Source organism: Nicotiana tabacum, chromosome 23 (genome assembly GCF_000715075.1).
Source record: "Nicotiana tabacum cultivar K326 chromosome 23, ASM71507v2, whole genome shotgun sequence".
Classification (NCBI taxonomy): domain Eukaryota; kingdom Viridiplantae; phylum Streptophyta; class Magnoliopsida; order Solanales; family Solanaceae; genus Nicotiana; species Nicotiana tabacum.
In genome coordinates this window covers 135,553,854-135,575,300 of record NC_134102.1, presented here as the reverse complement: position 1 = coordinate 135,575,300, position 21,447 = coordinate 135,553,854, and the positions used below count along the sequence as shown (strand labels likewise).

General features: G+C 33.4%; 2 protein-coding genes across 4 annotated transcripts; both read left to right on the top strand.

Annotated features, from left to right (window-relative positions):
- The first annotated feature begins 1,797 nt into the window (after positions 1-1,797).
- LOC107832034 (uncharacterized) lies at positions 1,798-5,349 on the top strand. The gene is made up of 7 exons (XM_016659839.2): positions 1,798-1,947; positions 3,084-3,671; positions 4,035-4,182; positions 4,265-4,398; positions 4,735-4,797; positions 4,881-4,949; positions 5,043-5,349. Exons 2-7 carry the CDS (start codon positions 3,480-3,482, stop codon positions 5,115-5,117), a joined length of 681 nt encoding a protein of 226 aa, XP_016515325.1. The 5' UTR covers positions 1,798-1,947; positions 3,084-3,479; the 3' UTR covers positions 5,118-5,349.
- Positions 5,350-15,713: 10,364 nt separating this feature from the next.
- Positions 15,714-21,140, top strand: LOC107832031 (putative E3 ubiquitin-protein ligase RHB1A). Of its 3 annotated transcripts, XM_016659837.2 has the most exons (6): positions 15,811-15,923; positions 16,725-16,786; positions 18,256-18,383; positions 19,833-20,265; positions 20,355-20,464; positions 20,567-21,140. In XM_016659837.2, the coding sequence occupies exons 3-6, from the start codon at positions 18,315-18,317 to the stop codon at positions 20,597-20,599; spliced, it is 645 nt and encodes a 214-aa protein (XP_016515323.1). In that variant the 5' UTR covers positions 15,811-15,923; positions 16,725-16,786; positions 18,256-18,314; the 3' UTR covers positions 20,600-21,140. The 3 variants fall into 3 exon arrangements, with proteins under 3 accessions (XP_016515322.1, XP_016515323.1, XP_075102723.1); XM_016659836.2 differs by lacking the exon at positions 16,725-16,786 and having other exon boundaries at positions 15,714-15,923; XM_075246622.1 differs by lacking the exons at positions 15,811-15,923; positions 16,725-16,786 and adding an exon at positions 16,026-16,046.
- The last annotated feature ends 307 nt before the right edge of the window (positions 21,141-21,447 follow it).

Sequence of the window (21,447 nt, the reverse complement as noted above, 5' to 3'; positions counted from 1 at the left end):
GCAGTAATTCACTTACAATATAGCTCCAATAAGACGTGTGCAAATTTTAAATAAATTATTTAAAAAAAGCTCTTATATTATTTAAAAGGGAATAAATAGTTTGTAAGCTTTGTAAGTCAAACATCATACATTATTTACAGAAAAACACAAATAAGTGTACAAAAGTAAAATCACAAAAATGATACGAATCACTCCCCATATTACGACTAACGACAGAAAAAAGTAATTGCAGAGCATGTGGGAGTGGTCCCTACATTTTTACTCACCTGGGTCCCACTTCTATAGAGAGTGACGTGGGTCCATAGGGACCCCACTGGAGTGCGGTATGTTCTTTCAAAAATCTTTTAATTTTATTTTCGAGAAACTTGTGCGCTCCAGCTGCCTCGTAAAACGAGCGGATTCCAAATCTATATTCAAATTTACTTAATAAATTCTCCAAAAATACACAATTCAAATTCTCTCTCACACACTTGCACAGAGTACAAACAGTTGTGAATTAAGGTACAAGCGATATATACTTTTGCCCTTTGTCAGGATAAGATCCGACAGCTGTATGTTTACTGACACGTGTACGTTAAACTCGTCCCTCAATTATTTTCCCCCTCTTTTGGTTTTCAGTTTATCTTCAACCGGCTCAGCTCGGCTTATGAGCATGGATCTTATTTACCTTTATACCCTTAATAATAGCAAATTATTAGGGGCTAAACGGCCAAAAGAGATAATCTGAGGGCTGATCTTGTTCGTTGATGTAGTTGCCGGAGATGTACCAGACAAAGTAGAACCAAAGCTTAAAATTTGACAAAATGCAAAATTTATCGTCAGTCCAAATTAATTGTATTCGCTAACTATAAACTATATATAACCTATATATATTATATACATATAATCATAGACGAATTCATAATTTGAAATTTATAAATTTTTACAATAACTTCGAGTTATATATGCAATAATAACTTGATTCTCAATCAATTATTTATAGATATTTAGTAAATTTCTTAATACAAATACAAGATTTAAGCAAAAATTACTGATTTTACGGGAACCCATAACCTTAAAGCTGAATTCGTCCGTGCATATAATATTGATATATTTTTTGAGAAACTGAGCTTGTTTAAAGTATAATTTTCATTTAAATGTATTTGGTTTTTACTGTGCTCTCGTACTATTTTGGCTTATTTTAGTTTGTTTTCTTCAACTAAATTTAAGAGCCCGTTTGGATTGACTTAAAAATGACTTTTTAGTAAAAATAGTTTTTAAACCAAAAAGCAATAAGTTGAGGTTGTCCATCATATTGTTTTTGATTTGTTTTAAGCAGTTTTTAACTTATTTTAATTACTTTTTAACTTTATTAAACATTAAAAAAACTAAAAAGAGCTTAAAAGCTGATCTGACCAGCTTAAAAACTAATCCAAACATCCTCTAAATCAACAAACTATTAAATTATTTTCCCATGTAAAATACTTTTTCTGTCACAATGTATGTGACACATGTTTTTAAATTTGTCTCAAAGTAATGCTTTATCTTTATATTTAAAAGCAATTTAAGTTTAATTTTTTTATTTAATTTTAAATTATAATGAGATGATTCATATTCATATAAAAATGTACGTGTGATTTATTTTAAATTATTGGATAGAATGTACCGTGTGGTCGCTATCAAAAGCCTCGGATTCCTTTTGTACGTCACCGGTCCAGAGATCGCATTCAACTCGACTTAACACGCAACAAAACCGGAAACTGAGCCGGCTCAATTAGCCGTTAACTGTTCAAACCGGTTTCAATATATAATATAAAGCAGACGAAAAGAAATGAAAGAGATAAGGAAGAAAAAGCCAATTGACCGTACAACAAGTGGGTCTCATCTTCTCTCTCCTCTCTCTTCTTTTTTTAGCAGAAGGAGAAGCAGAGTCGTTTCCATTCCAATGGCAGTTGTGAAGCATTTACTGTATGCTCTTTCTCTCTCTAGATATTTCTCCCTCTCTCTCTAGATTAGTCTCTGAAAATTCTTGCATTTTGTGTGTTATATCAGATGGCATTTCACTCAAATCTGACTCCAAAAATCTCGTTTCTTTTGGCCTCTGAAATTCACTGTTTTGCTTTGAGTGACTCATATTCGCATTGAACTGCGATACGTACGTTAACTGTAACGGATTTCACTTGTTTGCTTTGCTTGAATTTTTCACTGTTTTCTGTTTTATGCATTGTGAAAAATTCATTTTTTTTTCACTTTGAAATTAAAACAATTCTGAGCTCTTCTCTAACTATCACTTTTTAAGTTTCTCAAATTTTTTGGTTCAACTAATGTAACGGATTCAGTATGATGTTAAATCAACAATTTTGAGCTCTTCTCAGCTTTTCAATTTTCTTTATTTTAATTTTGCCTTTTAAACGACTTCTTTTTGTTTACGTTGGTGTATTTTTAATTATTCAAGTGAAAAAGCTTTCTTCCGAGCAAATTGAAAGTCACAGAACTGCGATTTGCGAGCATTTATTGTTTATGAGTGAGCGTTTATTTCTTAATGTAGCCTCATGCGTATTGCTTCTGCGAAAAAATCGTCTGTCTTTTTAACTTTTGCATTTTTTTAAATTTTTTTGTGAGATATCTAATTTTCATCTTAAATGCATGCTCTGGTACGAGCTAACTGAAAGTTCTGTAACAGAAAGGTGAATTCGAAGCATTAGCTAGTAATTTTGATTGAATTTGAGAGCTTAAGCTTAAATTATTTGCTTTAATCTTCAATTGGATAGGAGAAGTGACACTGGTAATTGTTTTTAAGTATGTGTATATGTGTGTGTGAATGCACTGTAGATTTTAGTGGATCATGCATTTTTGCATTTATTATACTCATGTAAAATCCGTGAATTGCTGGTTTTAATAACTTGTTGGCTCATAGCATTCAACATTCCATAAGAAATTTCGTGTCAGTCTTATCAGATCCTAAAAATCACTACTTATATTTTTCTCTCTCCTTTGAGTATATATGGCTGGCTCTAGGAAAATGCCTTGATTGGACAGAGTAGGCATGCTTTGTGGGAATTATATCGCTACCCTTTTGACATTCTTGATATTTGCTTTTTCAGGAATTCATTTCAGATTGGGGGTTCTGGATGATTGATTCCGATTCTTGAAAGTTAAAAGGTTGGAAGTCTTTGTCAGTGAAGCCATTTTGAGGTGAATCGTGTAATTAGGAGTGAGATCCTTGTGAAAGGAATCTTAATTGAGATTCTTGGGATTTAGTTCTGTATTGGAAGTTGGTCTACGTGACAGAAGTTGAAGTTTAATCTGCTACCAAGTTGGCTGTTATTAGCAATTTGTTATTTGATTGTCTGATAGAAATGAGGAGCAAGGGAGAAAGGATTATTCATCATGTAGAGCTCTGCAGTTTGGTTGCAGAGTAACAGTAGCTAACCTAGACTGATCTCTGTTGTTATCTTCATTAGGTTCACTGTGATTAGTTAGTTGTTTAGACGTGCAAAATGCTGGAGACTCAACTATGTCCTTCTCGGGTGTTATCGCCTTTCCGTGAAGAGAGTGGTGATGAGGAACTGTCTGTTCTCCCGAGACACACCAAAGTTATTGTGACTGGAAACAACAGAACCAAGAGTGTTTTGCTAGGGCTTCAGGGAGTCGTCAAAAAGGCTGTTGGGCTTGGTGGTTGGCATTGGCTGGTGAGGCCTCATTCTTTGTAGATTGTGTATTTGTTTTTTTCTTTTTACCCATAAAAGTCAAGAATGATTCTTCTTCTCTTTGACAGCTTGACTTAAAATAACTGCTGAAATGGCTTCTTAATTAAGTTACTCTTAATGTAGTGCTATTCTCTTTACTTTAATAGCAAAACTTCGTGTGGACTTGCTGGCAAAGTGAAATTAACTTTACATGATTTCTGTTTGTCAAATAGTTAAGCTTTGGACCTTGCTGTTGTGAAATCTCCTAGTTAACATCCTTGTTTTCCTTATTTTTTTTGTGATTCTGTTGTCTGTTTGATTTTGGAATCAGTTGGAGTACTAAACTTCTTTCTCTCAAAACTGAAGGTTTTGAAAAATGGGGTTGAAGTCAAGCTACAGAGAAATGCATTGAGTGTGCTAGAACCTCCCACGGGAGATGAAGAAGATGATGATTATGACTTTGATGACTCAAGCAGTGGTTCAGATATTGGTGAAAAAGAAAGCCATCACTTTGGTCAGTCTCCATTATCCGAACTTTGTTTTATCAGTTCTTCTAAAGAGGTTTCTTATTTGATTAAAATCCTTGTATTTGGTAGCCACTGGTGTCGAGTACAGAAAAGTGAGCAAGCCTAGAGTTCGTTATACAAGGCCCACATGGGCCTTGTCTGGACCAGCAAAGACAATGAACCGTGGCAATTGCAGAGAAGTTGAACCTAACTATTTGCAACCGGTAAGCACATTAGTAGAGATTGACTCTGTCCAGTGTTAGACCTGCCATTCATTTATTTGAATTGCTCTGTCCAGGTTACATTGTGTGTTTGCATTCAAAGTGATTAAATTATAGTAGTATCTTAACTGGTATTACAGAAACTCAAATGAAGTACAAATAGTATAAGATCCATTATGTGAATTTTGTGACTTGTTCTTTATGAATTGGAAGGGCCTTTCTATACCTGCAAGTCTGTCAATATATGCTGCTTGAGGCTTAATCATTGGAAAAACTCATCTTTTATTGAACTAACTGTGCCATACTTGATTAATTAATTTGTTTCATTTGGACTATCAGAGATTGAACTTGGCAAAACTAGGAACTGGTTCACTATGGAGATACTGGCGGAACTTCAACCTTGTAAGTTTCTTCCACTGCGGATCATTTTCAATGATCAATGAAACATGTCTGTTCAAGTTAGTAACAGTTTTGCATATGTGCAGGCACATATTAACCCTAACCCGACAAAGGAACAACTGCTTAATGCTGTGCAGCAGCACTTCTCATCGCAGGTCTCATTCGTTCTCTTGCTATGCTTAACTGCATAATCTACTTGCTTAGCTCCAAGTTTTACTAATGGATGCTTCCAATCTTAATCCGTGCAGCGAGTTGATGAGGTACAAGTGGTGGTGGAATTTATCCGTGCAGCCAAGAGATTAAGATCAGCTGACACCCATTGAAGAACTGATAATAGCGTAAAATTGAAGAAGGTTGGATTATTATCTGTAATATAATGCACATATAGAGTAAATATTATGAACCTCTAACTTAGTTCAGCTAATTATAGACTCTACTAATGGAGACTGGTGGGAGCTTCTTTGTTAGCTAATCACCCCCTAATTGTCTCCCGGATCCTAACCTTGTATTATGCGGCTGTGACCCGGTTGATATTTATAACCTTCATTTCTGGTGTGATTCTGTGTTACATTAGATGTGTCTTTATTTTTATTTTTTTGTTTAGAGTTATATATTTCTCAATATACTTCTGTACTGAGGCGCAGATTGAGTTGTTTCTTGCGACTCTTATAATTTGGCAAATATGTTTGTGAATGCACCTTGATTTTTAAAAAGCTGATTTCATAATTTAGTTTTCTTTTTTCTACCCTAAAAGCTTTAAGTACGTTACTAACATAAAGCCATTTTAAAACCGAATCGTTTGTACAATACAAGAGCAAATTCAGTCTCTCTTTTCTGGCTAATTGGTTTTTCTCTTTTTTTGGATGTAAATGTAGACATTCTAGAAGAGGAAAAATATCTAAAAATATTACTAGTATTAAATTTATTAATATGTATAAAAATTGGTGGATATGGAGGCCAGGCTGTTGTAAATAGGTGTCACGGGTCAACAATATGTTGGCATATGTAGACCCATGGTGGGGTCTTATTTTATGTAGTATTAAATATCTACCAACCGGTGAGATACTACTTTTGTGCAACCAAACCTAACATACGCATGAAAATAAATATATTAAATCATCAAGAAGAGTTGGGGTGGTTCTGTAAGTATATCTTCGTTCTTAATTATATACGTCTCGGCCTATCGGGTTTAAAATTTGAGTATGAATTTTTTTTTGTTAGGGAACAATTTACTAAACAGCGAAATCAGAAATTTTTTCAAGCATATTCAAACTTGAAAGAAATGAAAAAAATATTTTGACAAAGGCCATTTAATATATGTTGTATATTTCTAACCCCTAATATTTGACCTATATACATAGTGTAATTTTTCGTTGAAAGGTGGTCCCTTAGCACAATGTAGCTTGCCCCTGCTTTACCTCCGGTATGGTACATTTCAATTTAATTTAAATTTAATCGGACCGCAATACAATTCGAAATTAGAAAAGAAATAAATTTTGAATTTTTATTGAGTGTTTGAGAAGAGTACCTTTCTCTTCACGTTATTAAGTTGGTACCAAAAGAATTCTATTATTGGTCCCTACAAAAGATTTTGTGCAAAAGGTTAGGGGGGCTTCTTTGGATTTGCTCTATTATTTCAGTTTTATAGTGGACCCTCTTTGTCCCCCACCCACCTATAATTGGAATTTATAATTAATGGGATAGAGAGCTTCGTATATTAAATCATTTCTGTTTGTTGATTTACAAAAATTAAACCTTAGTTTCTGTGTGAAGTCAAACAGCAAATTAGAAAGGTAAAGTGTGGATGTACATTTATTCGTCACTTTCTCCTATTATGGATTCTAAGCTTTAGTTAGAGTAGTTCAGTTGCTAAAAAGTTTTATATGTTATAAAATATAACTAAAAGTAACAATATGGAACAAGGAAAAATAAGCTAAGAGATATATAGAGAAAGAGAAAAGAGATTCTTATTTCTTCTTTAATTGTATGTATTTTTCTATCTATTACAAGACATTTATATATGTATGAAAAGTGAAGAAAATATGTCATTAAATATGTCATTAAACATAAAAAATATGTCATTGAATATGTCATTAAGCATTTGAGATGAAGATCATGGAGGAAGAGTAGACACCCATCATAATTTGATATTTCTTATAACACTCCCCCTTAAATATCGATAGATAATGTGTCTCGTTAAAACCTTATTTAAAAATAAAAATCATAGTGAAGGAAAAAGAGTACACATGTTTAGAAATACGCTTTTTGGTTGCCTCACTAAAAGCCTTGCAAGGAAAACCCAGTGGGACAAAACCATGTAAGGGAAAAAAGAGTACAACGCGTATTAACTCCCCTGATGAGAGCATTAGTTCACATCTTTGAGCCTTTGCATCCCAATTTTGTACACTAGTTTCTTGAAGGTTGACGTCGGTAGAGATTTGGTGAATAAATCAGCCATATTATCACTTGAACGAATCTGTTGTGCATTGATATCACTATTCTTTTAAAGATCATGTGTAAAAAATAACTTTGGTGAAATGTGCTTTGTCATATCTCCTTTTATGAATCCTTCCTCCAATTGGGCTATGCATGCTACATTGTCTTCATACAAAATTGTGGGTAGTTTGTCACACTTCAAACCACATTTGTCTCGAATAAGATGTATTATACATCTCAACCAAACACATTCTCGACTTGCTTCATGAATAGCAATTATCTCAGCATGATTAGAAAAAGTAGCCACGATTGATTGTTCAGTCGATCGCCAAGATATGGCAGTGCCTCCACATGTAAACACATAGCATGTTTGAGATCGAGCTTTGTGTGGGTCAGATAAATACCCAGCATCGGCATAACCAACAAGATCAGGATTGCAATCATTGCCATAAAATAAGCCCATATCGGTAGTCCCTTTTATATACCGCAATATGTGTTTGATTCCATTCCAATATCTCCTTGTAGGAGCAGAGCTATATCTTGTTAAGACATTAATTGAAAAAGTTATGGCAGGCCTTGTAGTGTTAGGAAGATATATTAGTGCACCAATTGCACTAAGATATGGTACTTCAGGACCAAAAAGCTCTTCATTCTTTTCTTGAGGTCGGAACGGGTCCTTATTCATATCAAGTGATCGAACAATCATCGGAGTACTTAATGGATGTGCTCCATCCATGTAAAACCGTTTTAATACCTTTTCTATGTAGGCAGATTGATGAACAATAATCCCGTTTACCAAATGTTCAATTTGCAAACCAAGACATAATTTTGTCTTTCCGAGATCTTTCATCTTGAATTCCTTCTTTAAATAATCAATTGCCTTTTGGAGTTCTGAAGGAGTTCCAATAAGGTTTATGTCATCAACATATACGGCAAGTACAACAAACTCCGATGTTATTTTCTTTATAAAAATACATGGACAAATGGCGTCATTTATATAACCTTCCTTTAATAATAATTCACTAAGGCGGTTATACCACCTTCTTCCTGATTGCTTTAGACTATACAAAGATCTTTGCAATTTGATTGAAAATATTTTTGTGGACTTTGAATTATGTGCGTTAGGCATTTTAAATCCCTCGGAAATTTTCATGTATATCTCATTATCAAGTGAGCCGTAAAGGTAGGTTGTAACCACATCCATTAAATGCATGTCAAGCTTTTCATGGACAACAAAACTAATGAGATAACAAAACGTTATATCATCCATAACAGGAGAATACGTCTCTTCATAATCGACGACATGCCTTTGTGAAAATCCTTGTGCAACAAGCCGTGCCTTATATCTTTGTACCTCATTTTTCTCGATCCTTTTACGTACAAAGACCCATTGATAGCCATCAAGCTTAACACTATTAGGTGTTTGGACAACATGCCCAAAAACTTCACGTTTCGCAAGTGAATCCAACTCATATTGGATTGCTTCTTGCCATTTTGGCCAATCACGTCTTTGTCGGCATTCTCCAATAGATTGAGGTTCAAGATCCTCATTATCTTGCATAATGCTCGATGCAACATTGTATGCAAAGACATAATCTACCATTATATTCAATCGATTCAAATCTGTCTCAATATCGATTGGGTTTATTGATATTTCCTTATTTTCTTGAGTCTCAGTCTCATTGATTTCCTCAAGAATCTCAGGATTGGTTAAATCATGGGTTTCTTTATGAGACTCATTCATAGTGTCATCTTGATCATTTATTTTTCTTTTTCTAGGATTTCGATCCTTAGAACCCAATGGCCTGTCACGCTGTAGGTGTGCTTTTGACTCATTAGTTATGACACTAGAAGATTTTCCAACAAGGACATCAATATGGATTGGAACATTCTCTGCAGGGATATGTGATTTCGTTATCCTTTTCAGATCCATAAATGCATCTGGCATTTGATTTGTTATTTTCTGCAAATGGATAATCTTTTGCACCTCTTTGTTACAAATAGAGGCACGTGAATCAAGATGAGACAATGATGTATTTTTTTATAAAATTAATAGAGGCACGTGGATCAAGATGAGACAATGATGTATTTTTCCACAAAATTTCACGCTTGGTTTCACCAATTTCTTCCCCTAATTTTGGGAAAAATGCCTCATCGAATCGACAATCTGCAAATCGAGCAGTGAACAAATCTCTCATTAATGTTTCAAGGTAGCGAATAATGGAGGGCGATTCAAACTCAACATATATTCCTAACCTTCTTTGGGGACCCATCTTGGTGCGATATGGCGGTGTTACATACATATATACAACGCATCCAAAAATTCTTAGATGGGATACATTAGGTTCATGACCCAAAACTAATTGCAATAGGGAATATTTATGATAATTTGTCGGTCTGAGACGAATTAGCGTTGCTGCATGTAAAATGGCATGACTCCAAACTGAAGTGGGTAACTTGGTTTTCATGAGTGATGGTCTTGCTATCAATTGAAGACGTTTAATCAAAGATTTTCAAGGCCATTTTGAGTGTGAACATGAGCTACAGAATGTTCTACTTTTATCCCATTTAATAAGCAATAATCATTAAATGCCTGGGATAAAAACTCAGTGGCATTATCAAGTCTAATAGACTTAATTGGATTATCGGAAAATTGTGCCCGTAATCGGATCATTTGTGCCATTAATTTTGCAAATGCCAGGTTGCGAGATGACAATAGGCATACACGAGACCATCTAGAAGATGCATCTATTAAGACCATAAAATATCTAAACGATCCACTAACTGGGTGAATAGGTCCACAAATATCCCCTTGTATACGTTCGAAAAACGCAGAGGAATCAATCCCAATCTTTGTTGGTGATAGTCTAATAATCAACTTGCCTTGATAACAAGAAGTGCAAAAAAATTCATTATTTAAAAGAATCTTTAAATTCTTTAATGGATGCTCATTTGAGTTCTCTATAATTCGTCTCATCATAACTGATACGAGATGTCCCAATCGATCATGCCAAAGTACAAAAGTATTGGATTTAGTAACCTTTTGGTTTACAATAGAATGTGCCTCAATTGCACTAATTCTTATCCAATACAGGCCACAATATAAAGATGAGAATTTCTCAATAACCCTTTTCTAGCCAGAGACATTCTTGGTAACGATGAGATATTCGAGATTATTCTCATCTATTGCCTCAATATGAAATAAATTTCGGTGGATATCTTTAAAACTCAACAAGTTCCTATTGGACTTGGAGGAGAACATTGCATTCTCTATGATAAGTGTTGTTCCCTTAGGTAGAGTTATAGTAGCTCTTCCAGAACCTTCAACTAATTTTGTACTACCATATATTCATCAACATCTATATGGTGAATATCACTTTTAAAGAAAAAGTTATACCATTATGGTCATGGTCAAAATTATATGCAAGATCTGTTTCTTGCATTATTGTTGTCCTTTAATAATTACATTGCCAAAATATTTTGGCGTACAATAGGTACGTGACCATTGACCATTCATGCCATAATAATGATATTATTTTCTTATTTCATTTCAAACCTCTTTCTCGAGGTGAGTGTGGTATATTTACTACCACTAGCACGTTCATATTCTTGCAAGAATGAATATGTATTCATAATGATTATCACATTGTTTTCACATTCACTTCAGGAATGGAACATAATAATCCATGCGTGCTTTATAAAATCTCATGCCATATCAATGGCAAACATCACTTTCACAAAGTGAAGGATTATTTTGAGAGTCAATTATTGTTCTCATTACTATAATGATGACGATTATAATTTCGTCCATTATCACGTTCACATCCATTCATACTTTCACGGTAACATCGTGTCTTATTTTAGACTTATGGGACGGGTTTTCACTATTGGTGGCAATTAAATTTAATTTGCATATGCGAACTTTCATCAACTGAACTCAATCAAATAAAAAGTATCAAGCAAATATAGAAAAATACATAATCAATTAAAATCTACGTGTCTTTTGTGATAATTATCTCACTTTAAGATGGAAGAGTTATGTGATAAAATAGAAATGAAAAATATGTGCTCTCTCAAAAGTTTTCACATCGTGTTTCTTAATATTAACACATAGGAACATAATATTTGTTATAGAAAAAATATTTATCGTTCTTTATACAAAAAGTCCTTACATAATTTGATGAACTTTCAAGTCCGTAAAGCAAGTTTGTTCATGTATGGAAACATAAATAGCAAAGTATAAAGAAACTTGAAAACTAATTAGAAAAGGCTAACCGTGATGGCTGAATATATGCTGGCGTTGTACACCTTATACCGTCATCGTTCTTACCATATTATTAACATTAAATGATGCTACCGACACTGGCCGCATCATAACATAGAGAAAGACAGAAGAGATTCTTATTTCTTCTTCAATTGTATGTATTTTTCTATCTATTACAAGGCCTTTATATAGGCATGAAAAGTGAAGAAAATATGTCATTGAATATGTCATTAAACATAGAAAACATGTCATTGAATATGTCATTAAGCATTTGAGATGAAGATCATGGAAGAAGAGTAGACATCCATCATAATTTGATATTTCTTATAACAATATTTGAATTGTAATATTACGTGCAGTGGCAAATTTAGGAATTTCGTAAAGGTGTTGCTGACTTTATATATATATAGTAGCGTCTGCGAGCCTCCCGCTTCGGTACCATCTCCATTTTTACCAGCCGGATTATAAATATATGGCTACGCCACTGATTACGTGCTTATATTTGTGATAATTTTAATTATGACCTCATGATCAAGGTTTTCGTATTTTTGATTAATCGAAAATCGGTCTAAAAGTTTTCTATATGTCACACCTTATCCCTATACAGAAACCTAAGTTGTGAACAAGAATAAAAAGATTCGAGACAAACATTATGTAATGGTAACAGCAACAAATCATGCCTTGATCTTTATTATAGTACCTAATATCATTTAGAAAAAGAGCAAATGATTGACAAATATACTAGGAGAAGAATGGCTGACACGTCGTAAATCCTCCTACTTCGTTTTGTTATTAGATAAGTTAGTATTAACATATCGTAGTATTAGCTCCAATAAATTGTGTGTTTCTTGGGGTAATTTAACTTATGTGAATTAAAGATTCTTTTTTCCATTTATGTTTTCGCTTGTTAGGAAAAAAATATCAAGAATGAGCTGACGACTACAAAAGAAACGACAGATTGCATTCTCTGAGTTCCACTTCGGTAAACATTTAGAATAAAGATCGTCGAGCCGCCAACAATTCTAAGAATTCTCTAAAACAAGGGATACAAAGGACAACATCCATTGTTCTTCTCCCATTAGGGAGAAAATAATACATTTGACTCTTATCTCTTAAAAATAAAACACAACTACCCATGTCAATGGATCCTTCATAATAAACCAAGCATATCTTAAAATGGGCCTCGACTACGAAGCCCATAAAGTATTTGGGCTGATAAGACTCTAAATTAGGCTCGAGATAAGGTTTTCAACTTTTGGACAAACCAGGGGTTTGATACCAGTCTTGAATATAATAAACACGGAATCTTTACATAAATAGCCAGTCAAATTCACTGCTTATTTTTTTAGCCGATATATATATATATATATTATACATTGATTGTACATATATTATATATTTATTGGTTATTTTTAGTTTAAGTTGTTGGGTGGACGACTATTTGCGTTAAGTTTTCATTAAAAAAACTAAGCCCATCCACTCTTTCAAGAAAAAAGAAAATATAATGATGATAATAATGTTACTACAACTCCATTAGATACATCATTAGTTGGGATGGTAACTTATTGAGATAATAATTTATATTAATCATGAAAGGTACTTCTTCGGCTTAAAATAATTGTTCTCCACTATAGAATACCACAATTCTGTTGGTCGTATTAATTTTTTATTTTTTATTTTGTTGATAAGTAAGTTGATCCCATTATTATAGATTATCCTACATGTTTTGGAACTTGTATATTTCGCTTACATTTCTTATTCAACAAGAACAGAATTTACTTCTAATATGATGTCGTCTTTGTGTTGCATAACTTGCTTCAACAACTAATTTATGTTTTTCTTTATCTTAATCCGATAAGAATTAACGTATCGAGTTCAACTATCAACTTGACTATAGAAATTTTATAGAATATATTTGTGGTACAACATGAAAAATACATTTTATGCTTGCATAAAGATTTAAAAAAACTCGTAGCTAGAGTTTAATATGATTAACTCTTACGAAGTCAAAAAGAGATTGACCCTTTTTCTTCAAAATAAAAAAAAAGAAAAAGAAAGAAAGATTTAAGGCGTTTGTATTTGGTTTTAACTTTTAATTAGTTATTGTAAAGAAGGTTTTTGTAATATTTTGGAGAACAGTTTGGAAAAAGTTATTGGCGTTGACTTTTGTAGAAAATATCTTCGGGTAATATTTATATTACTTTTTTGTGAAATACTACCATTAGATTGCTTTTATTTTTCCAAAAAAAAAACTGGCTTGATTTATGAAAAACCAAATACATACTGTAGTTTACTCTGTTTCTTTTGTTTTTCCCATAAACTTTCTCTTGATAAGTCAATCCTGTAATACTAATATGTAAGCAATAAATAATAGAATACTGTTAAAATGTTGGTAATGTAGGCAAGAAACGCGGCTATCTTAGTTATCGCTTAAAATTCAGAAAATATTGACGACAGTGACATTTAGCTAAGGCGACGACTCATCTCGTCAAACGCCGCCCCAACAAGCCACCACTACAGTATTTTTCATTCAAATATTTTTAATTTACTACGTAATATCTTTTCTTATTTTTATTTTTTAACAGTTAAATTAAATCATTTGATATAAACGAGCAAATATTTATTGAAGATACACTAGTCAGCCAAGCAACCTTTGCTACCTTCTTAATTACAGTAAGTATAAGCGTATTCGATTTGGATGAAGCCCTTGGTAATTAAATTTTTATAATAAGCGTATTCACTATTTTCAGACTGAATTATATTTTTATAAAAATATTTTAAAGTATTTATATTTAGTATTAGCTTCAACTCTGCGTATGTGAGTTTTGCACATTATTATTTCATTATTTTCAATCTATGTGGCGGTGTTTGATTCGGCATGTATAAGAAAGAAAGAAAGATTTTTGAAACTTATAATCTAAAATAAATCATAGATATTTGAGTGGTTATAAATCATCTTATCAATGATAAGGTAGAAAGTCTAAAATTGAATTATTTCTAAATAAGAAAGTATGACATTCTTTTTGGGACATACTTAAAATATAACACATAAATTAAGACAGATTGTTCTTACGCTAGAGTAAAAGATAGAGTTACAAAAGGTTGAGTCTCAGCCTAAAAATACTTAAAACAGGATTACTTTTTTTTTACTTGGATAAAGCATAATGACTGTTACATCGCAACTCCAAATAAGTTTATTATATAAATTTTTACGGGCTCCATTTAATTTTGTTTCAGTATAATATTAAGAGCCCATCTGGCCATAATTTTTTTTTCTTTCACTTTTTTCGAAATCAGTGTTTGGCCATAAAATTTCTAATTTTCACTTAAAGATGAATTTTGAAATTTTTCAAAAATTTGAAAAACTCCAAAAAATTATTTTTCAAAATTTTCACTCAGCTCACTTACAAAAATTTAAAAACAACCCAAAATTATATTCATGTCCAAATACAACTCTAATTTTTAAATACTATTTTTACTTGATTTTTTTTTATTTTTTTCGGAATTTTACAAAAACGCCCACTAAAAATGTCTTCATTGTCAAAGTTCTCAACGTTAGTTTTGACAATATTGAATTACAAACATTAAATCTAAAGCAAACATATTAGAAAAATAATGAATTTTACATTTATCATATTAAATTATTCGTTTCATCTCAATTGGTGAGTCCAAGGAGTTTCATACGCTCACGCGTTAGTCGTTGCCACGTACAATTCCAAAAGAAAGAATAAATCAAGGCCTTTCCAATTCCCACATTTTAATAATGAATAAGTACGACTCCTTTAATAATATAGTACTACTAATAAAGTGTATGATTTCGAAATTATAATATTTTAAGTTATTAGATTTTAAATTAATAATTTGTTTATATTTCATAAATTTTTATAAATAAATATATGATTTAAATAAAAGTTAATGGGTTCGGCCGAATCCATAAACGGCACTGAATTCAAAAGTTAATTGAATATAAAATTAAGTTTGACAGAAAATGTTTTATTCTTTAAAGTGAGATTTTTGGCACTAATTAATATTAATCGAGTGTCAAAGTAAACATAGAATACAGGTGAAAAAAATCATAAGAACAGTTTGATGCAATAAATTTTCGCTATATATAGGTTCAGAAAAAGAGCCAAGCCATAATCATCTTTTGTACGTAAATTTACCCTGTTCATATTCCTAATAAAATAAATTATAATACCAATATTATAGAGTATAGTGAAAGAAGTCGTTTTGATATAATTCCAAAAAACGAAGACGTGGTATTTGGCAAAGGAAGTCATCTCGCACAAAAGAAGCACAAGTGCCCAAACGCCTTTGCCTCTTCCTTCCCCCACCCACCCCCGTCGTATACCCCCACCCCCACCCACAAACTTTTTCACCGTTTTTCTGCTCTTTCTGAGTCATCACCAATTCAATCACACAACACAAGGTAATAATCTAAACGTACACCTTCCTATCTCTATAGGTTTCAATCTTCTTCTGTATCTTTGTCCAAAATTTATCTGCAATTTTTTGCTTGTTGAGTTTGTTTGATTCATAAGGATTGATTACAGTAAGCTTCTATAGTGTTTATATGGTAGACTTTGTTTTTTCAGCTTGAAATCGGTGGTTTTTGACTTTTTTCTGCTCTCCGTAGTTAATTTTTGTAGCTGATTATGGATATGGAACTGTAGAAACTGTATTATTTCCCCTAAATTTTGCTTTTAGGATTACTTGTTAATTTATAGTGTTTGATTTTGTTAGTTTTGAATCAGTTTTGTGGAAATTCAATTAGGAAAGTTGGATTATGGTGTGATTAATTGTTTAATGTGATGTTTGGAGTATTCATTTTAGAGCTAAGGAGTATTTGACTGGGATTAGGGCTTGTTGGGTTAGTTTATTGGCTGTAAGATTGTTTGCTAATTTACTGATTTATGATTGACACTGTAGATTCAAAAATTTGAGTTTTCACCCGCCTTGGGGTTTCATAAGCTGACCCTAACTAGCTAGAGATTGAGGCGTATTTGTGTTGTGTTGTTGAAGCTGTTTGAAATTTGAGGCAACAAATATTAAGCTACTGAGTTTCTCTCAATTCTCTTGTAGAATTTTACATGCTCACGAAATCCTAGTGTCGTCTTGGATCAAATTCACCTCAATAGATTAGTATGAATTGGATGCATTTGCTAAAAAGTTAATGTGTTCTATATTGTGGTTTCTTATGTAAACCTGCAGTTGATCAATGTAATTTCAGGTATGTACAGAAAATCTCCAGTTATTTGGTTTCAGTTGGTTAGAGACCTAGCTACAATATCTGTAAGCCTGTAACTTAATCTTTCTTTGACCTTGAATCTTGTAAGGAGTTGCTTTTTGTATCAGTGCACTCTTGTGGAATCAGCTTGCAGAAATAAATACACTATTGAACTTGGTTTATAACAAAAGATAGTTGATTGAAGATGCTTGACAGGGATGGGATGAACCTAAAATTTTGCTCCCTCTGTTCCAATTTATACTTTTTGCTTTTCGAGATTCAATCCTTGTAATTTTGACCATGCATTTGGACATAAAATCTTTTAATTTTTCGAAATAAAATTTACATATTTGGAAACTAAGTAAAAAGTATTATAAGGCACAATAATTAATAATTTAGAATATTTAAAAGGCACCTGAAAAAATTACGGTCAAAATATAATTCGTTTGACTCTCGAAATCTGAACACCTTCACATAAATTGGGACGAAGTGAGTATGAAGTAATATTGTGAAAAAAAATCTACATCCTCCCTGAATCAATGCGGACTTAGCTAAGAATCTGACACAGTGGAAGCAATATATTTATATGGGTGATACCAACTAGTTGGGATTAAGATTTATTTGTTGTTGCACTTGTATTAGATCTGAGCATAGATAAGAGTGTGATTTAGACCATCTAGTTTTAGAGAACCTTATTTGCCTTAAAAAACAAGGTACTTAGCAATATTTAAATGACAAGGGTTTGGAATGGAGATGAAGGATTCATAATCTCGACTAGGTTGGGATTGAGGCAAAGTTGTTGTATGTTCATAAAAGAGAGATGTCATGACTAACTTGGCGCAATCTATTGTAATTTGTAGCTCTCCTGAAGTCAACCCACTAATCAGCCGTTTTTTACCCTGTTGTCTGAATGTTTATAGTGGTGGCATTTTAGACTGGTGTTTCTGCCTAGGGTGAGATTTAGAATTTTTTTTCAGGGGCATACTGAAATCAGTTTCATCCTTTGTTTGTGAATTACAGAGGTCACATGAACAGTTCTACTGTTCCTCCAACGTTACTATTTATACATAGTTAATTAGTTCTACAACTCAACATTGGCATCTCCCGTCTAATCCGATCACCTGAGATGAAAATCTGGATCAAGTGAAAGGTTCACTTTCATTTTGCTAGCCTCTACAAAATGCGACTTGATTTTACATCTCTGTAAACATTGTAATCTTGTCAGTTGAGTTGAAATATTGAGGTCAACTTTCGTGATGCTATTTTGGTGGTTGTGCTTGGAGATTATATTTCTTTTCATGATTTGCTCCTTGCTTCACGAATTTTCAGAGTAGTCCTGCCATAAGATAGAACATACTGGTCTTTTCTAGTGAGTAATTTGTGTCTTACAATCAGAATTAGTTGCTTCTTCCGGTCATACCAGTGCTTCTCCATATCATTTTGTTAACTTGCACTTTAGTGTATGATGTATACCTTTGGTTTTTGAAATCTGCTACATATCTGATAATGATAGTATTATCTTGTAATGGTGTAGAGAGAAAATGAGCAAAGGGTTAACCACTTCAGGCGGTTGACCTAGATAAATTATCAGAAATGGGTAATTGCTGCTGTTGTTGTGCTTCGAAAGGAGTGGAATTGAATGGTTCACCTTCATTCTGTCGTGTAAGTGTTATATCCTCATTCCAAATGCCATTTACCTTGTAATTTCTGAGTAGTCTAACCACAGCTTTCTGGTTCAAAGTCTCTTTGAAGATTGAAATTTATTGTTAGAGCAGAATTGAGTTCTGGCCCCTTTGTTTCCATCTTTAGTCTTTCTTCTATCCGGGTTCCATATTTAATTTAACCTTCAATTCGTTAGTGTCTGTAGATTAACTCCAATCGTAAACTGGAATAGCTAACTTTAGCAATTATATTGATCCACGGCTATGTTGCTGATGCATGATATTTGCCAGAGGGTTCGTTTGTCTCTAAGGCTCATTTTTGGATTGGAAGCAGAAATTTTGTTACATACATATTCTTTACGCAAAATTCTTTTATTTAAAAGAAAACTTAAAGGATGAATATGCCCCTTTATGCAAGGCAAGCATGAGAATGTTACTGATTAATGGAGTTCTGGAATTAGCTATTCTTGCTGTATTAGACCAAGTCTGTAAAGTTTGTGAATCAGAAGTTAAATGTGTGACGTCGAATATCGGGGACCGAAGGTGCGAAGAGGGTATGAAGATGAACCAAAGCTGGCACCTTTCTCTTGTTATTTTTACATAAAACCATGCCAACTCCACTTTTCTGAATTATAGTATGTTCTAAAAATTTTAATGGGGAATAACTAGTAAATTTGGTGTGCTATTTTAGGGAGAAGTCTGAAAGTAAAAAGAATTCGGGCACCAACTGATATCATCAATTTTCAGTCTGGTGAGTGTCCCCTGTCCAGAAGCATTACTCAACAATGTCTTGTTCATGCTTCATAGGTTGATAAACGTGGTTCTTGAACTCGTTCCTGTGTATGTTGCATGTTGTGGCATCATATAACAACCTGGATATAGTTAGTTGGACTCTTTGTTCTTTAATATAGGGTTCTTATCTTTCCTTTTTCCCATCCTCCCGTCATTTCCATGCTCTATATAAGCTCTTTTCAGAAAGCACCTTTGATTTCTATTGCAGTTCTATTCCCTGTATGTTAGGTAATTGGTTCATTCCATTGACAAAATCTACAGTCCCTTTTCTCCTCCTATTTTTTTAGATTTTGCAAGAGGTTATTATGATTTATTTTGAATAAAGTCCACTATATGGTCCCAAATCCATGCAAATGCTTCATTCTCTTGAATTCAGAAAAGTACACAGGTCCTTAATAGAGAAGCTGGTATTTCATAGTGCATCAGCAGTGTCTTTAATCAGGAAAGTGAGAGGATAAGGTAAAAGAAAAAGAGTTGGAATATAAGATGATGAATTATACTTTTTAGCATTTTAGTAACCGAAATTCGCTATTATGTGCTGAGTGCTCTCCATTAGTGGAACAAAAACCTTTCCATTTTAATGGGATTAACTTTTTCACAATCCTTCTGAATTTGTGCTGTGCCACAAGAAGACTTTTTAACTTGAAGATTTGTACAGTATCCCACAGTGCCGGAAGAGCGCGAGCCCTTGTCATCTCATCATGTCACTGCTGCAGCACTCTCCACTGCGCTTTTGGTTGATACAAATCTGGACACCTCAAGTCCTGACACTTATAGACCACCTCCAATGCCAATGCCTTATGAAACATATGTGGGTAGGCCCAGGACGCCACCAGGTAATCAAGATGGTATCAAGAACGAGGCAGCAGTTCAGGAAACAAGCACTGAAACTGGTGTTGCGCTGAACACAGCAGATGCTGTCGAAGCTGCAGAGAAGGATAATAAGGAGTCTGAAGGCATCGTGCAAGCAGACGTCCAGTTTGCTGCTTCAAAGGAAGTGGAAGATGAACTCGAGGAGTCCGAGGAACTCAAAAAATCCAATATCCTTGTATTCTTACCCCCACAAGAAGAGTGTCCCATCTGTCTAGAAGGTGAGAAATAGCTTTTAGCATTGTTGCTCCCAACTCCTTACTTCTAGCTTCAACTAGAAACTGAACAATGACTGCCCTCCTCATTGCAGAATATGATGCTGAGAATCCAAAAATGAGCACAAAATGTGAGCATCATTTTCATCTTTCATGCATTCTTGAGTGGATGGAGAGAAGTGACACCTGCCCCGTTTGTGATCAGGTTTGTGTTAAATTATAGGAACCTCACTAGATTGCATTGACTGGTAATATGGGTTACTGCTATGATGCATCAGACTTATTGTCCTCTTTTCATTGGTTGTAGGAAACGGTTTTTAATCCTGCAATTGATGGATAACAACGAGAATTCTGCTATTGGCAGTCGGTCGCGGAAGTGACTTTTGTTTTATGCCAAGAAGTGTTTGTTCAATACCTTTTGTGCCCATGGCAGTTAACAGCTTTAGCCGTAGTTTCTTCACATGTTTCCTTGTGTTTGCTTCAAATCATTCAGCTTGGTTGTGGGAAATAATTAGGATAATGGTTGAAAAGTTTTTTTTAAAAAAAAAAGGAAAAAGGAACATTTGGTTTCAATACGCTTCATAGGTTCGTTTTCCATTGTGAATATCCCTTTTTATCCACGAAATATAGGTTATTCATCATTTGTAAGTTGTATGGCATTTCCAAATTTGCAGATTTTTGTGCATCTCTGTATCTCCCACCCATACACAAGTCTCTTTTTTTTCTTTTTCTTTTTTTGGTCATTTGATTATGAATTGGTAGCTCTATTTTCTTTGTTTGTAAATACGCAGTATAGGAACTCCTCCATTTTTGTGTACAAAACCACACTTACATTGAAATTTTGTGCAATTTTGCAGTTTTTTTACGTATAAAGTTTCCCATCCGTAGCCTTGTGGTATATATAAAGCATTCTCAGGGGGTTAGTTTTGTCCTGTTCGTTTCTTCTTTTATTGATAATCTAGAGTTCTCTGTCGAGATTCGATTAGTTTGTTCCTTATACCTTTTTTCACTTAAATACTTAGATCTGGTTTACCATGTTTTTTTTTTTGCTCTACTTGTCAAGTCGTATGGGCTGCAAAAATCATACGCTCTTATCATTAAATTGATTTTTATCTTAATATATGACATAATTATAGTAAATTTATGTTAATATCGAAGAAATGCTGCTTCCATAATTTACCATAAGAT